The sequence below is a fragment of the Eurypyga helias genome, unplaced genomic scaffold (assembly GCF_000690775.1).
Source record: "Eurypyga helias isolate BGI_N326 unplaced genomic scaffold, ASM69077v1 scaffold44365, whole genome shotgun sequence".
Taxonomy (NCBI): domain Eukaryota; kingdom Metazoa; phylum Chordata; class Aves; order Eurypygiformes; family Eurypygidae; genus Eurypyga; species Eurypyga helias.
In genome coordinates, this window is record NW_010251638.1 from 8666 (window position 1) to 27086 (window position 18421).

The following is an 18421-nucleotide window of genomic DNA, read 5'->3' on the forward strand; positions in this document are numbered from 1 at the left end:
CTTGTGGGAATTCATTTCTAAACAGGATCTAGAATACCACAGCACCTCTCTTCTGCTCATTTGAGGTGATAAAGAATTCAAATTTATTTTTTTTACTTTACAGAATTGCAGGTGTCACAGAGAAGAATAATCTTCATCCGCCCAGGGGTCCTCAAGGATATGAGCTCAGCTGGTTTTATCTAGATGGATGAAAGGTTTAACAGCCCAGAAGGGGAACTGCTTTGGTTTTCAAGATGGCAGCAAGTAGCGGCGAAAGCCAGCTGCAGCGGATTATCAGGGACTTGCAAGGTACAGTGTCATGCTGACAGATTTGTTCTATAGGCTGGACTGCGTCCTCCATGCTTTGGATAACGGACAGTAGGAGTTGTGTTTCCAGTCGTGCAACGCTTCTGTGCAGCAATTGTAGCCACCCAGTTCAAGATGTGCCATGCACCCAATGGTGATGTGACTGGTTCTTTTTGTCAGAGGAGTGCTGTACATTTTGCAGGATCCTAAATCCTAAGTCCTGCAGGTTTAAACGTACAAGAAGTTTTCCTGCTGTCTCTGTCCTAATCAGCTGTGTATACCATGATCCAGATATTTTTCTTATGATTTTTTATTAAATATAAGATCGGATACGCACCAAAGCTGGCTGGGACTCTAGATCTTCCTGTAACACAAAAAGGAAACCTACCTGCCTACTAGCAAGAAGAGATTTTAAATTGCAAAGGGAATTGAATGGGACTGGGAGCTGAGGCTCACTCATGCACCTGAAAGAAGTACAAAACCAAGTGGGAAAGTAGCTCAAAATCAGTATTTTCTGATACTGAGAAGAATTACACCCTTTTGGGGCCAGAGTATGCGGAGGGACAGCAGAGTTTGCTTTGACTTGAGATTTCCTCACCCACTACGGGTGTGGGATTTAGGGAAGAGGTGTTGCTGTGCCCTTACTTTCATGTAAATTATTTTTCCCATTTGTATTTTGTAACCAGCACAAGCTGAACCTTCCTGAATAAAGCACAGAGAAGATAAATGTGCTGACTGAACCACTGTTCTCTGTTACTGATCCCCTTTAGCAGATTACATGCTTTGTCCTTTCTAATCAGAATTCTGTTTGTCCTGGGGCAATACCTTAATGTGCACATGAGACAGCAAAAACTTGTTTCTTTTTCCTCTGCTGAAGAACCAGTTAGCGATTGTCTATTACCAGTTTTTGCTGTGTCAGAAGGACGTTTTGCTCTTTTTAAGAAGTAGTAGTCGGTATACCAGACTGACATAACTTGAACTCTAGTTTTTTATAGGTAGTGTTAAATTGCAAGCATATCAATAAGCTTTTTCCACCGCTGTTGACAGTTGCACTGAACAAAAATGAATACACAGGCATAATGTCCAGGCAGAAAACTCCATTTATTTAGTTGTTTATGGATTCAGTGCTATATACCTCTTGCATTAGTTAACCATTTTGGTGTCTTCTTTTAAAGATGCTGTGACTGAGTTAAGTAAGGAATTTAAAGATGGAGGGGAACCGATCACAGATGACAGCATCAACTTGCAAAAATTCTCCTACAAGCTCGAGTACCTTCTACAGGTAAAAAGTGATGTGTGACATTTGTAATCCACTAACAAAGCTAGGCCTTGTTGTTTCTTATTGCCTCTTCAGTATGTGGGGTTTGACTCAAATAGTCATAAATGTCCAGTTGAGTCTAGGGCAGTGCTGGCAGTTTGACTGAAAAATGTAAGGCATTTTTCTGTTGATCTGAAATGCTTGATTTTAAAGATATAACCTGCTAAATTATCTTGGATAAACTGTAGTAATGAGATCTTGGCAACATTTTCATGCAAAATATATGCTAGGAAGCAGTGTGAGTAATTTACAGAATTTTTAGCAATTTCACTCTGGAGATTAATTTTTGTTGTGTAGAAAGCTTAACACAAAAGGCTGATTTTTAATTTGGAATACTGCTTTTTGTCCATCCTCAAAACTTAAGTAAAAGGGGACACTTCTGTGCAAACTGAAATTCAGTTTGCATAGTCTTGTGTCTACACATACTGTGATCGTGTCGCTGATGGCACAAAGACATGCTAATCTAGCCTCAGTCTAGGCAAGGGAGTTTTAATGGGGTTGCAGAGACTTCAGCAGAAGTTGAAGAATCCTTTGGGATTTGAATGGTCCAAGCTGCAGTCCATACCCTTGCTGTGATGCTGCTCTGAACGTGATTTAGCCACAGCAGGTTTTTCTGGTACGCACATGCGTGCTTGCAGGTCTCTCAGCAACTGCTTGTTAGTTCATCACTCTTGAACAGCTGCTCAATTTGTTGCAAATCTCTGTTTCAGCAGCTCTGAATGGATGTCTGTATTTTAACTAGACCCAGAACATCATTATCTGTTACTGTCTGTAAAGTAGCTTTTGTAACTGCTGGGTTGTGTCAGTGCAGTACAATGTCTCTTTCCTTTGTGAACACATTGGCTAAAACTAAGAGTCATGAAAGCACATGTTGCTGGGAGAGGAACAGAATTCCACACAGTTACATGTAAGTATATTTATATTCAAGTTTTGCTCACTGCTTTTTGTTTTCCTTGTTGAAGTTTGACCAGAAAGAAAAAAACACGTTGCTGGGGAACAGAAAAGACTACTGGGATTATTTCTGTGACTGCCTGGCAAAAGTCAAAGGAGCTAATGATGGAATCCGCTTTGTCAAGTCTATTACGGAAGTAAGTATGTCAGTCAAGCATCATAATATGTGGTTTATGTTTTGCTGTGTCTTTTCAGAGAGCAGTAGAAACCGAAAGAAAACACACTGCTTTTAACATATAGGAAAAACAGAAGGTTGGGAATTTTTATTTTTAATTCTCAAGTATAAAAATGCAGAGTTACTCTTTTTACTCGGGCACTAAATTATATAGGATTAGATAGCCTGAGTCTTGCTTATTTTGAAGACGACTTACACAAGCTGTCCTGTTTGTCTCTGATTATGCCCTGCCATTTCATTAACATAGTGCCATTTTCTCTAAAAAGGATTGAAAAATAAAGTAAAGGGTAGAGCCTGCCATCTTTAGCACAGCTTAAGGCAGGACTTGCTCTGAGAGTAAGCGTTTGACATTTCTTAAGACTTTTCCAACTGGTCAGTAGAGTTGAGGAGGACTGACTGAGAGCAGCGTTCCATCTTCTGTCTCAACTTTCTTCCTCCGTGTCAAATAGCATGAGGCGATGGCTCGGGGTGGTTGTCATTATTTCCTCGGGGAAGATGTCATGAACAGGAAAAAAAGCTTTATTTTTATTAGGTTTAGTAATAAAAGCTTAATCTTGTAACAGCCATGTTATGTCTTCAGCTCAATGCGTGGATGAAATAGGTGCTGTGAGAAGCTTTCTGTGCTGATCCTGTCTGAGTCTTCAGAATCATTTAAAGAAGAACTTTCCTTGTGGGTAGAAAAGGCAGTGGTGTGATGGCGCTGGCCATCATTGTCCCAATGCTCGGTTCCCTTATCTGTGCGTAGTGCTAACTCGTATTCATAGAATCACAGAATCATGGTTTGGGTTGGAAGGGACCTTAAAGATCATCTAGTTCCAACCCCCTGCCATGGGCAGGGACACCTTCCACTAGACCAGGTTGCTCAAAGCCTCATCCAGCCTGGCCTTGAACACTTCCAGGGATGGGGCATCCACAGCTTCTCTGGGCAACCTGTCCCAGTGCCTCACCACCCTCTCCGTGAAGAATTTCTTCCTGATATCTAATCTAAACCTCCCCACTTTCAATTTAAACCCATATTAGCAAGTTACTAGTTACAGCAGATTTCCCTACTCTCTTAGCAACTCCTTCACAGCAACTCTAGATAATGCTGTCTTGAGCCACCTGAGAGCGAGCTATGATAACCTAGAAAGGTCAGGTTCTGTGTTCCCTGCCTCACTTTCTTCTCTCAGCAAGTTGGCCAATGTTGAATTTTGCTGTTCCAAGGCAAACAAGCCAAGGAAGGACTCCAGTTGGATTTACCACTGGGGAAGGAAACAGGAGAGAGCCACTGAAATTGGGTTTGACTCCCCCACTTGTTCCAGGAAGACTGGAGAAGTAAGGACAGTGCTGCTGCAGGAAAGGTCCTCTGACTGTAGCTACTGGCCCCTAAATTCTCAGCAGCAGTAGCCAATCTGATTTCTCTGCAAAGCTGACCGTGCTGTAGCCTTCAACAGGCTGTTGCCTGTGGTATCACCTGCATATTACCACATGTAAAGGCTGCTCTGCCTTTTCGTCCTTCTTCCTCCCTTACCAGCGTAATGCCTCCTCTACTGCTTTGCCTGCAGTGCTTCTAATATTAGGGTGCATGACGTTCTAGAGCGGTGGAGCAAGGAAACAAACAGGAATAACCTGGAAACTGCCCAGCTATTAATTAAACAGAGCGCCTTGTCCTTGATGGCACTAGGTGAGCAGTGAGTTCTGGTTGTTTCCCTTTCAGAAGTCGATTACACTGAATACCCATCCTTCCTAGTCTTCGCAGCCACACATTGCACCTTAGCTACAGTGCTTGCAGTCAGCATCCACACACTGACAATGCCAGACGCTGCCTCCCTCCCTGAATTCTAGCAGGGTTCTTGCAGGAGGTGGCATGGTTTTGCTTCCCAGTCAAATAATCTTTGGATAGTTGTAGCTGCATATATGTAAATATTTTCCTCTAATTCTCCTCATGTACATTTGTTCTAGTATCTCCATGCTTAAAAAAGGCATTGTGGTTTAAGTTGATAAACCCATGGGAATAAGGATAGGATTAGTTCAGTGGCTTCCAGTGGAATTTTGACTATTCTTAAGACATTCACTAAATATGCCTAGTTAGGAAAAACACTTGTAAGCTTTGGTACACAAGGCAGGAATGGCATCTCTCTGAAGAAATATTCAGATATCCACAGGGTGAACGAGGGCAAAAACCAGTTGGCAAATTAAGTTTGCTGTTTCTGGGGTACTTATCCTTTGGGGACCCTGTTGTTTTACACTTTGTATCCAGTAGAATTCAAAACAAAAAGCAGTAAAAGGCGCTGCTTCCTCTACTCTACATTTCATCATTGTCTTTATAAAGAACATTTTTGTATATAGTGGATTGCTGAAATACACAAGGAACCTGTGTCTGCTCGAGCACAGAAGCCCAGTAACAGCAACACAGAGAAACTGGGGGTTAAGGTATTACCCTCACTTCTCCACAGTGGAACACTGATCAGAAGAAGAGAAAGATTGTGTGGCCTTTCAGCCTTCTTTCACACGTATGTTTCAAGCAAAATTTACAGTTACCTACTAATTTGAACCTCAGCCCCTCTAATTTTTCTTGGCGTCCATTTTTAAATCATGAATATGGTTTGTTAGTGGGATAAGCAATCTGGTTAGCAGCAGGGCTCACTGGTAAGAAATTCTTTTCATTGCTTTCATTTTCCATTCTTAAATTGATTACTGATTTTGATGGAAAGAAGAAATGAAACACTACTGTTCATGTCTTTCATTATTTTGCAGGACAGCAAATAGCTCAGATATAAAAGACAAGACACCAATTCCCCAGTCAGTAGCTATAACAAAATTTAGTGCTGAGTTTTGTGATCCCCCTTATGTTGATTTAACAGCTGTCTTCATAAAAAGGTCCATTAATTTCAGTCGTGCAGCTGCTCTTGGTCTGAAGAAAGAATTAGTTTTTTATCAACGTAACAGCTAAGAATTAAGGAAGGCTTTTTGCATTGTCTGGGGTTACTGTGTCCATGGGGATGTATACTTGTATATGTGTACATCTTTGTTCTATGACTAGATCTGCCCTAAAGCTCTTCCAGCTGTGGCCAGACACATCTTAAGTAACCTAAGCAGTCACTTCTGGCTTTGCTGGGCATGCTGAAATTGTGCATTATATTGGGAATTTCCCTTAGCAGAGTCTTTACTCACGTACTCAGTATATTAGATGATTCATTGGACCTGTGATGACTTTTCTATTATTATAAAGTAGACAACAATCAGCTATAGATACAAATTCATCATTCAAAAAGATTTCACCCAATGACAGTGTTGGGAGAAGGTGTCTATCAGTAGCAGTTCTTACTACTTCCTTTACAGCTAGTGGCTTATTGTGGGTTTTCTTGTGTTGGTATGTAGACTGTTCTGGCCATGTTTCTTTGTGATTACAAATGGTATTTAGAATTTCCTTTTCTTGTGGTTTCTCCCTTCCAGCTACGAACATCTCTTGGAAAAGGAAGAGCATTTCTTCGTTACTCCCTAGTTCACCAAAGGCTAGCGGACACCTTGCAGCAATGTTTTATGAACACCAAGGTGACCAGGTGAATAGCAAAGTACCATCTGTCTAATGGGTGTTTACTCAGTGTGATCAAGCAACATCACCTAGTAGCTCTAGAAAGAAATTGAAACCCTTCCAAATGGTTGGCTTAGAGAGCTTGGAAATAGGATAGGAAGGATAATAGACCTTTTGGCCTCCGTCACTGGTTCATACCTATCCTAGGCTGGTAAAGGTTGAAAGTTGTTACAACTAAATGTGTGTAGAATGGGTTGTCCTGATGCTTCCGTATGTTGGTTTCAATGGTGACATTTTTATGAGCCTTGAAGATCCTGGGTTTGATCTTCTGTGCTCTACATCATAAGGGAGGATTAGTTAGGTTGTGTTGTGCAAAGCCCCAGAAAGCATTTGCATTTATCTCTGGATTGTCACACGGAGGAGCAGCTTGCCTCTAGTCAGGGTACACCAAAGACAGTTTGTAGTTGATTGGAGGGGCATTGGTAGGGCTTTTAGAAAGAGCCAACTATTGGCACAGTGTATGTAACTCTAGTTGCTGCTTTCTGTCCCTCATTTTTGATGTATTAATTGTGTGCTGTAGGTGTTTACTGTGCAATTATCCAGCGCATAGCAACTACGTTGTCTTGCCAGTGTTTTGCCCAAGCACTAGAGCAAAAAATATTTTGGGCAGGGGCTCCTTTAAAGGAATTTCTGTAGAATTCATTGAAGCTGTTTGACTTCGTTCTTGTCAGAGGGATGAGGTGTTGGTTGATGGGTCTGGTTGTTTGCAGTTTGTGTTTAGAACAGTGTATCATAATTTTTCTGGGGTGGAGTGAATAATGATGTTGAGGGAGGTTTACGAGTGAAACTGCTGCTTCTTTTTTACCTATGATTAAGTATTACTTATTCTTTTTTCATTTTCAAGTGATTGGTACTATGCAAGAAGTCCATTTCTGAATTCCAAAATGAGTTCTGACATTGTGGGTCAACTCTATGAGCTGACGGACGTTCAGTTTGACTTGGCATCAAGAGGCTATGATTTAGATGCTGCTTGGCCAGCATTTGCCAGGTAAGGTAGAAACACTTTGTCATACCTGTGTTAACAGGGCCTTGAAATACCTGCCTGCTACAGAATCTGCAAAAGCTTCTGCTTTTGAAGGTAGGAATACTTGTATTGGAGCAGGCATGCACTTTCTCCATGTAATTAGTCTATGACCAAATTGGCCTTGTTTTCCTTCAATGGATTCTGTACCAGAGTCAGAGCTGATGCTTTGTAATGGGGTACTTCCAGTAACTGTAGTTTGGGCCCAAATCCCAAGCTGTTCTCATCTTCATATGCAAAGAAGAAATGTCCTTAGCTCCCTCTGTTTTAAGATCTGAGATGTGTAGTGACTGAACAGCCAGGCAGCGTGCTTCACCTGCAGCCATGGTAGAGAGGACAGTATGTGCTCACTACAACCTGATCCCACCTCAAAGTGGGGAATAACAAAAACTACTAGGCCTGATCCAGATCCATTTGTTTCAGTGGGAGTTTTCCAGGGCTGCATGCTGCCACCACCTGGTTGAGCTGCCACCACACAGCAGTATGATTTCTTATATCAAAGCTGCTTTGCTTCTTGTGGATGTGGAAAGTCACAGCTACTAAGCTCAGAGTCTTTTATAGCTGCCTTTGATATTCCTGTTTGTTTTCCATCAACTTCTGTGGTTTTTGGCCCAGACACCAGACACAGTTACAACTTTTTATAACTAGATAAATCGTACGTGTAAGGGTAGAAAGACTAAATGAAGAAAAGTAGCAAGTATGTGGGTGCTCAGACTTCTTTTATATATTGTTTCTCCATGTGATCAACAGGAGGACACTATCCTCACTTGGATCTTCAGCTTATTTATGGAAGCCCCCAAGTCGCAGTTCCAGCATGAGCAGCTTGGTCAGCAATTATTTGCAGGTAAGCAAATTACAGATCAATGTTTGTGTGGCATGGTAGATCTTTAATTAATGGCATAGTTCCAGAGAGCTTGGTAATTCTGTGGTGATCGTGAGTCTTACAATGGTAAACTATAAAAAGGGTTCTTTGTTAGAAGTAAAGGGAATTGTCCAGTAGCTGACTCAGCTAAACATGCAAATCTTGTAGAGGAAAAAAAATATTCAGAAGACTGCCTACAGATAGGTATGTTTTAATTTATCTTCTGTGAAAACAAGTCTCTCTTCCTTTAAGTTGATGATCTTGTTTTAACACAGCATTTAAATGCATGTTTAATTTCTCTTCAACTTCCTGGTTTCCCCTTCTTTTCATTTAGGCACAAGAGTTTCCTTCTAGCCCTGACGCAAATAACTCACTAAACGTTGAACACCTTGAAGGCTTTGAAGAGATGCGTGTAGAACTTGACCAGGCTGAGCTGAGGCAGAGGGAGCTTCAAGATCGTATTCGCCAGCTAGAAATGGAAAACCAGGAGCTCCAGGCAGCTGTCAGCCTTCAGAAAGAACAAGTACAGGTAGAAAAGGAGAAGAGCAATAACTACAGTGAGGAGAACTCCCGGCTCACAAGGATGATCACAGAGTTACAGAAGCAGTGCGAGGTCTCACATTCCACTCAGAGCACTGTTCATGACCTGCAGAAGTGCCTGCAGTCACTGGAACTGAATGCAGTGGAGCAGCAGAAGGAATATTCAACAAAGCTGGAAGAGCTGGTGACCAGCAAGGAAGACTGTGCCTCAAAACTGCAAGTGCTTAATCAGGAGCTGGAAGCTTCTAGGGCTTTGGTTGCTTTGAAGGATCTTTGCATCAATGAGCTCAAAGCCAAGCTGAGTTCCACAGAACAGAAGAATCTCGACCTTCTCACAAAAGTTGATGCTGCCTTGGAGGAAAAGGGACAGCAAGCCACAGCCCACTGTGACTCTGCCCTACAGATACGAGCACTGTTAGAGAAGCTTCAGGAGACAGAAAAAGAAAAGGCAGATATGCAAAGACTCCATGACGAACGTGTGTCTCAGCTGAAAACAGCAAGGGAGGAGCTGCAGCTGAAAGAAGAGGCACAGAAGGAACTGGAATCCAGGTACAATCGCCTCACTGCTGACTCCAGAGAAGAGAGTGAAAAGCTGCTTGGGAGCCTGGAAACCATGTCAAAGGAAATGGATGCACTTCAGGAGGCCCTGACCCTGAAAGGAAAGGAGATGGCTGAGCTCCAGACCCAGGTAATGGGGTCGCTGGCTCAGGTGGGGTCACTGGAAAAAAATCTTGAGGAAGCAAGGAAAGCAAAAGAGAAACTCGAGGAGGAGTATGGTAGGAGGGAAGGAGCACTGAAGCAGGAAGCCCAGTCACAAGCAGAGCAACTTGAACTACAGGAGGGTCGCTTAACAAAGGTGAGTCAGACTGTTCGTAGCCTTGAGGAGCAAAACCGGAAACTCGTGTCTGAGAAAGAGCATCTCAGCCAGAAAGTCAAGGAACTGGAGGAGCACATGGAGCAGCAGAACTTTGTAGTGAGTGAAATGAATGAGGAGAGCAGGAAGCTGAAAATGGAGAATTCAGATTTGCAGCAGTCCAAGAAGAAGATGGAAGGGAAGCTGAAGAATGTGGAAGCTTCTAAAGCTTCTCTGGAAGCTGAGGTGGCAAAGCTGAGAGCCTCTGAGAAACAGCTTCAGAGTGAGATAGATGATGCCCTGGTGTCAGTTGATGAAAAAGAGAAGAAGCTCCGGGATGAGAACAAACAGCTGGATGAAGACTTGCAAAATGCCAGGAGGCAAAGCCAAATTCTGGAGGAGAGATTAGAGGCTCTGCACTTGGACTATGAAGAACTAAAGCAAAGAGAAGACACCACCAAGGAGTCTTATGCTTCACTTGAAGGACAGCTGAAGAGTGCCAAACTGCATAGTTTACAAATGGAAAAAAGCTTAGGCACCTTGAAGGAAAGCAAAGAGTCTCTCCAGTCACAGCTTACGGAGAAGGAAGTAGAACTGCAAGGCATGGAGAGCCAGTGTGAGCAGCTAAGAGCAGAAGCTGAAAGACATAGGAAGAAAGCAGAGACTCTTGAGGTAGAAAAGCTCAATATCGAAAAGACATGTCTTCATCAGACAAAGCTTATTGAATCCCTCACATCAGAAAAGGAAACAGTGGAAAAACACCAACTACAGCAGGCGGCTTCTCTGGAGAAGGAGGCAAAAGAGCTGGCCTCTAGACTGACTGTGAGTGAGGAGCAGTTGGAGGTCAACCGAGGTGAAGTGTCTAGGCTGCAAGCAGAAGTCCTCGACCTGCGAGTCAAGCTTCAGCAGACCACTGATGAGAGAGAGCAGGTGAGAAGTCAGCTGGCAATCAAAGAGACTGTCTTGGGTGAGCAGAAGGCGCTTGTCCAGCAGCTGAAAGAGCAAAGTGAGTCACTCAACAGAAACCATGTACAAGAACTGATGCAATGTGAAGAAAGAGAAGTGGTGCTGAAAAAAGAGCAGGAGACAGCAGTCTGTCAAAAAGCTGAGCTGGAAAATAATTTGCTGAACCTGAAGGAAGAGCTATCTAAGGTTAAGCAATACTTGGAAGTTGCTAGAATGGAAAACGAAGAAAACAAAGAACTCCTCCACAGGACCAACACAGATATGGCTGAACTTGGTATTCAGATTTGTGCCTTGACCTCTGAAAAGGTGGATGCAGAAGAACAGGTAGCCCAGGCCACAGAAAGGCTCAAAGAACTGGAAGAACAGGCAGCAGAGCAACAGGAGAAGCTGAAGCTTGACATCTCTAATCTCAGACAGGAGAAAAAGAGCCTGGAAGAAAAATTAGAGGAGGCACAAATATGTGCCGCAGCTGTCCCAAGTCTGCAATTGCAGCTGGAGACAGTAAAGAAACAGGCACAGAGTTTCCAAGAGGCCAGCCAAGAAGAGCTGTCGGCAATAAAATTTCAAATGAGCACAGAGATTCTAAATTATCAGACAAAATTCAAGGTAAATTCATGTGATTACTATAGCTGAGGGAGCTGTGCAGTATCTCCCCTGCTTTACAGCCTGCTGCAGCTATTGCTGGGTGAAATCCTAAGGTTGGTGTTGGTCAGGCTCTGAGACTAGCATGCAGCTAGCCTTAGCCTGGGAATCTGAAAATGTCTCTGCATTCGTGACCTAGGCCTCTTTGAGGTAAAATAATTCTACAGAGTTTTTCGGAGATGTGTGGCACTCTGAGCAGGGTGGAGGGGCCATGTGCTATGGAAAAGCCAGCCAATAATGGAGAGGGTGATGGTTTCTTATGTTGGCACTGAAGGCAGTGTCTTCTGTAACTATTCCCTCAGGTCCCAGTTGTGAATTTTTTTCCATTTTGGTAGGAACATTGCAAGACCTGTTCCTCACACCCATAACACTACTCCTTAAGGAGTTGATGAGAGACTTATGCCACTGGTGGTATCCTGAAATCCCACGCGTTTGAGAAGATAGCATACATTCAATTATGTTTTGTTTTCTTTAAGGCTTTTTAATCCTTAGTATGATTTGGGCTATTTCACTCTTTTGAGCCCAAGCAATTCACAAGCTGGGCCTTCTTTTTGTTGAGAGGCATAATAGCCAGTAACAATAAAACACCAAGGTCTACCACCGCAGAGGGGAGTTCCCTTGCATCCACGAGTGAGCTGGGTATCTCTAGCTGTCTTTCGTGAGCCTGACAGTGGTGCTGCATTTAATCCCCTACATGGCAGTAAGAGCACTCATGATTCACAGCTGGGAATTCTGGAGATGGACGGGTGGCTGCTAGAGGAATGCTAACACCTGGCTCAATCTCTCTGCTAGGCTGTCAGTGAAGAGTGTGGGAAGGTAAAAGAGCAACTTGAGGAGCAGAAGCGACAACAGCATGCTGCAGAGGAAGAGATTGCAGAGTTACAAGTAGGTGCTGATTAAAAGACGGGGTTTCGTGTCAGCAGGCATTAGTGTTATAGCTGAGAAGGCCAGCAGCATTTCTGATGGCTGGCTGTGAGTCTGAGAATGCCCTTGCATAAATACAGGTGCTGCGGAACCAAAAAGTTGGCCACTGAAAAGCACAATGGCACCTAGGATTTGTCCTGCTTTGAGAGCCTGTCAGGTTTTATCCCAGACCGGGTTACGTGTACACTGCTGAAGTGGGGATGCAGGTTTAAAAGGTCTTAGGCCCTGCAAACCCTCTGCATGCAGCCACACGTCTGGACCCAACTGTTCGCGAGCTGCAAGAGGCACTGAATCAGGGAATTAATCTGGGTGAGAAATAACCCAGGTGGAAAAAATCAAGATTTTTTGCAATGCATTTATCAAACAGTTGAGTTAGGAGGGTCCTACTGAGAGGTAAGGAATCCAGAAAGAGAAAAGTTACGGTTATTGAACCTGGGCCTGCCTGCTGGCAGAAATATGTACACCTTCAGGTGCAGGTATGTTGCCTGAGGACTCTGAGTTTGGCATGTGTCTCTGGAGAGGCTAGCTGTGAAAGAAGTTTTTGTTTCCATTGTCCTTCATGTTCCATATTGCTTTAATAAACAACATTTTTCTCATTTTAATTCTTTATTTTCTTTTGAAATTTTTAAGTGGTGAAAAAACTTTTAGGGTGTAATCTTTTGCTGTTATCTCTGGGAGATTTTTCTTGATAAGGAGGCAAAAGCTCAGCTGGCATGGACTAATAAGAATTACGAGCTTAATACTGCCTTACGTTAGAGTCTATCCCTTATTCAGTGTGACAGAAGTAATCAATCAGCAGTACACAGCTAATTAGTGTCTACTTATACAGTAATATCTTAATTAGTCATTTGGCTTTAACTGATTGTTTTAAGCCATTGTTTAGGTGTCTTGGTAATTGTCCAGTGCCTGGTGAAGTGTTGTTATTATATGTAAGGAAATACAGTTATCTATTTCATTAGGCTGCGAACACAAGTTTGTCTAGAAAGCTGGATGAAGCAAGAGAGCAGCTGTCTGAGTCGGAATCTCTTCGGCTGCAGAAGGAAGAGGAGGTGTTGTCTCTGAGAGAACTCTTGGAAAGGTGAGAGTTTATGTCCTTTACACATGCAAGGCATTTTATAACATTTACATTATAGGTTAGTTACAAAATTTAAACACCAGTATTAACTCTTTTTTTAAATATATATTTGCGCTTTTTGACTGTTTTTTCTCTCCTGTCCATGAAGTATCAGGGAACCAATACGAATTATTTGAATGGGCCCACATCCTGCACGTCTTTGTCTGGTTTTTAACCAGTTTTAAGTATCTAACACGGGCTATTTTTCGAGGTCTGTAATGCGGGCCTGTGTGGTGCGGATTATCAGGCAGCCCGAAACAGATCTTCGTGAGGCATGGGCTCACACCGAGTCTAATGAGTTAACCAAAGCCGATGTATTTTTAAATTTCTGTGCTGATATCATCTGTTTTTGTGGGAAGACTGATGATTCTTGATCTGGGCGGAAGGTTGTCAGTACAAAATCTAACTCATCACAATATTTTAATTCAGCTTAATAGGCTGAGTTCAGATCAGCTCAGCCTCTTGTGTTGTATTGCTGTAGCAGTTTTGATCCATTGCTAGGATTCCCAGTACTGAAATTACTGTATCATCAAGCCAAGACTTGTATTCTTGGAAGCTTCCTGGGGACAGTTTGTTCCTTTGACTGCGGTGAACTGAGGTGTCTTGACCTGTTCAAGGCCAGGCTTTGGGCAACCTGGTCTGGTGGAAGGTGTCCCTGCCCATGGCAGGGGAGTTGGAACTAGATGATCTTTAAGGTCCCTTCCAACCCAAACCATTCTGTGATTCTATGAACTTTTAGTTTTTGAATTGCATTTGTGTTAGAAGAATATAGTGACAAGCTGGTTTGCTTTCCTTTCGTGAGCATGAAGGCTATGGATCAGTATGTGTTAAATGGTCCTTTCATGTGCAACCTGCAAATGCCAGGCAACCTGCGGCTGTAAGACATTCCCCATTTAGCTCAGTTTGCAGCTGCTGATCGTCTTAGCTTCCAAGGACACTAATTTTATTCCCAGCGTGGTAGACATCAAAGCTTCACTATAAGCAGGGCATCCAAGAAATTACTGAGTGCTAACTGTGTTCACCAGATAACAGATCTGTGTGCACTTTCAGTGATGCAGAAAACTGGAGAGATTCTGGCTAGCTATGAAAAATACATACACTGAGAACAATTTCACTGAAACTACTTGTTTATCAGGCTGGAAGACCCCTTTCTTTCATGGAGAAGACTTGAATGCACAAGAGCTATTATTTATTCTTAATTGCCTTTGTATTCGATCAGGATCCAGAAAGAAGCTGACGAAGCAAAAGAGAAGGTTCTGGATTACAGTGAGAGGCTCAGCAAGGTGGCAGCAGACAAAGACAGCAGCGACCAGAAGTTATTTGCTGAACTGGATGACCTGACAAGAACAAAACAGTTCCTTGAAGAACGTTTGATAGAACTTATCAGGTTGGCATCAAAATAAACAGGAAGCAGAAATTAAAATCCTAGGTTAATCTTAGTTAAGAGAAAATGCCTAGGTGGTTCAGTCTTGTATTCCTGAATTGAAGATACAGGTAACGGCCAAATTCATCAACAGTTGAAGTTTGCATTTCCATAATGCAGTCAAAAAATATAACACCCAATAATATCTCTTTCTTAATTTGATGTCTGTTTTGCAAACGTGTAGTTCTCTGCATGGCCTGTATTTTGCTCCCCCAACTTCCCCAAGATCTTTGGGAGGTTTCTTGTTCATCTTTATTCCTGAAAGCTCCTCAGAAGTTACAGCAAAGCAATTTACTGTAAAGCTTTCACCAGCAGTCAAATTGAGGTTGGTTAACAGTAAACCACCACTGATAATTTCGATGTGCTTCTCTTTCTTTTAACTGTGTTTCTGCAGAGATAAGGATGCTTTGTGGCAAAAATCAGATGCTCTGGAGTTCCAGCAGAAGCTTAGTGCAGAGCAAAGGTGGCAGGGGGACACAGAGGTCAATCATTGTCTGGACTGCCAGAGGGAGTTCTCATGGATGGTGCGCCGACACCACTGCAGGTCAGTTTGTTGGACTCTTATTATGCTGTTCAAAAGCAAAATCCAATATCATTGTTTGCATGGATGAAACACTTCTGCATGTTCACTGGTCAAAACCATTGATACAGGACATTGTAGAGGCTGAAAGAACACGTGAGCTCGCAAGGGGATAAGAGACATTAATGGGAAAGTCCCTCGTCCTGTATTAAGGCAAAGATGTGGATGCAAGTCTGACTTGTGAAGTGTGTCGATTTCTTATTTCTGGAAACAAAGATAATCAACCCCTACATCATGTGTTTCTTTGACTGTTTTTAATACATTTATTATGCACTGCTCTGTGCATGCTGTAAATAATATTCACAAAGATGTTTTTGCTATTGTGATACAAGGACTCCAGAAAAAATCCAACATGCTGTGCAATTATAAATTTGGATACTTACACTAAATATGTTGAGAGATAATTACCAATTGCAAAGTAATCTTTAAAAAAGTAGTTATCTCCTGTAAGTTAACTTGCTGGAGTTATTAGTTACTTGATCTAGAGTTATTCAAATATATTTAAGTGGATAGATTTCAGGGTCTTAGTGATATGTTTGGTTTGGCTCTTTACTGTTCTTTACCCTCACGACCTGATTCACCATGTAGGGTATGCAGCACTGGGACTTTCATGTGCATGTTAATGTAGGAAATATTCCATGGGGATTAATGAATAGTGAATATTAATGATTTAAATGATTATGAAAACCAAAACCGCGAAGATTTCATGAGTAACAGTCATCCCTTCTGGGTGCTTTCCTTCATGGAAATCCTAACATGTCCATTAAAAAGCAGTTGATAGGTTTAATACTGAGAGACGGCAGGGTGGCAAGGGCAGGAGGGATTAATGTACACATGTGTGTCCAAAATTGTTTCTTCTTCCCTCTCTGAAGGGGAGAGGGGTGATTACTAAGTAGAGACATACAGATGTGTTCTTACAGTCCTTACAATCAAATAGAGTTTTGCTCTAACCGAGTACGAGATTTGGCCTGTGTAATATTATTAAGTACATTTGCTCCATATGTACTTAATATATGTTTTATGTATTTGTGTTGCATATTTCTGGGTATCTAATTGTTTTTATTGTATATATGTTTGAATGTATATTTATATTTTTAGTATTTCTATGGAGTTTTTTCTGTTTTCCCTATTTATTAAGGCAGCAAAGCACAAATGTGCATTTCTGCATCCTGTCTGCCAAGAAAACCTGCTTCACCTCAGCAAGCAGCGCAATCTGTGTTATGAGTTCTGCCATGGATGTAGTGTTCAGGCCTTTGCAGAGAACAAGACCATTATGACAAAGCCCGAAACTCTGTCACGTCAATAAGTTCCACCTGTATGTGGTATTCTAACACTTTTGGTTTTGAATCATTTCTAGAATGTGCGGTCGCATTTTCTGCTACTACTGCTGCAACAACTACATGGTGACAAAGCCTGGTGGAAAAAAGGAGCGTTGCTGCAAAGCTTGCTTCAGTAAGCCCAGAGTCATTGTGGACAGTACAGATGACTCTGGATCCAGTGCCAACCAGGAAGGATCACCAGCATCACTGGAATCACCTGTGTCACCACCCGAGGGGGTTTTTGGTTAGTGTATTGTTTGCATGCTGCAGAGAAATAAGTAGCGTTCTTAGACACTCTCCATGGTCATCTCCTGCTCTAAGGACCTGCGTGTTGACTGAGTGTTTTCAGGATGGGATTGGTCCCATCTTTGAATTTGATTGGTATTGACAGAAATTTGCATGTGTTTTAAGTGGGTGTCAGTCAGCCTGAGATGTTCAGTTGGTTCTAGTAGTTACCTAATGCTTCTGTAAAGGTAAAAGTATGACCTAGTCTTCCCCCCTAAGGGTTTTGCTTGTTTGTTTTCCAAACCACCAGCTAATAATGTTTCTTTTCATGTCCTTTTCTGGCACAGTTGCAAGTGAAGCCTCTAAACCACCAGATGATGCAGCATTTGATATAATCACTGATGAGGAGCTGTGCCAAATACAGGAATCAGACTCTCTCCACAGTGAAAGTCAGATGGAGGGAGAGTCTCTGGATCAAAGCGTGACAGATCTGTGAGTAAACACTGCTTTGTGGAGAGGGCACTCTTTTGGGTCTTGTTTGGAGTGGTTTGGGTTTTTTTTCTATTCAGTGGGTTCAGTCAACCTCTGCATAAAGAGAAGACACTCCTGTTCCCAGCCACATGTTCAGTAGACCCGCACAAACAATTTTGCCCTATTTGCACAGTCAGCATCAAATCTAGTAAATCCAAACAGCTCCATCCTCTTCCTCCCCCTGCTGCATCACAGCACAGAGTAGTCCCAGTTCTGTGCTGTCACCATCCAAATCAGCTTGCAGGCCATACTGGATCACTGGTCATTCACACTTAACTTAGAGAAGGAGCTAAGCGATCCTCTCTGTCAGACTGACCGTTTCTTAATATCAAGAGAACAAGGGGTTGAGGAAAAGATAAGGAAAGATTTGTGTTTTTTATGATGAGTGAATGTAGGTTTCAGTTATTTTTTTCATTTTTTTCTACATAAGTCAGCAACAAAGAAGATCTAAGGCCATCTGAGTATCTGAGTAGTTGATTTGCAAACCATGTTGCAGTATTATGCTTTCATGTAAATCTATGTTTATTAAAAAAACTGTTTTACTATTGTTCAAATATTTTCCAAAAGGTCTGTTTTGTAAATTGTATTATCTTTCAAAAACTTTTAGATATTTGAAAAGAGAAAAAAAAAAAAAGAGAGAAATCTCACCTAAATTCTGTACTTGTTTTTCTTCTGAGTAGAAAATAAGCATATTAAATCTGGATCCTAAATTGAAAATAGTCAAGAGTAACCAGCCAGTAAAGCAGATCTAGTCTGTTTTGCCCTCAGCAGACTGTTTCCGTCATAAACCACAGTGACTTGCAACTTGGGTAGAAGACAGACTGTACAGACATGTTTATTTGGAAAAAAATACTTTTCAGAACTCTGCATTTTTATTTCTTGGTAAATAAGTTCTGTGTATGCTGCCTATTTTGTACACTGCTAACACTGAGAGCATATTCACGTTTGTCATGCGCTGGGCAGACATGAATAAACTGAGCTTCACAATGCTCTTGTGAAGTTAGTATTGCCTTAGTTTTGCAAAGGGACAGTTTGGAGTGGGGGATATTTTTTTGTTTGAAGAAGAAAATGTGTAATGTACTACTACTTTGAATTCATGCTATCTGCAGACGGGATAT

At 42.0% G+C, this 18421-nt stretch overlaps 1 protein-coding gene across 1 annotated transcript; it reads left to right on the top strand.

Moving 5' to 3' along the window:
- The first annotated feature begins 233 nt into the window (after positions 1-233).
- On the top strand, positions 234-18100 carry FYCO1 (FYVE and coiled-coil domain containing 1). The gene is given in 14 exon segments (XM_010152088.1): positions 234-288; positions 1461-1567; positions 2566-2691; positions 6165-6271; positions 7148-7291; positions 8075-8168; positions 8521-11151; positions 11980-12072; positions 13071-13189; positions 14445-14612; positions 15043-15192; positions 16586-16791; positions 17120-17264; positions 17992-18100. Coding segments are annotated over 14 exon segments (4254 nt in total).
- The last annotated feature ends 321 nt before the right edge of the window (positions 18101-18421 follow it).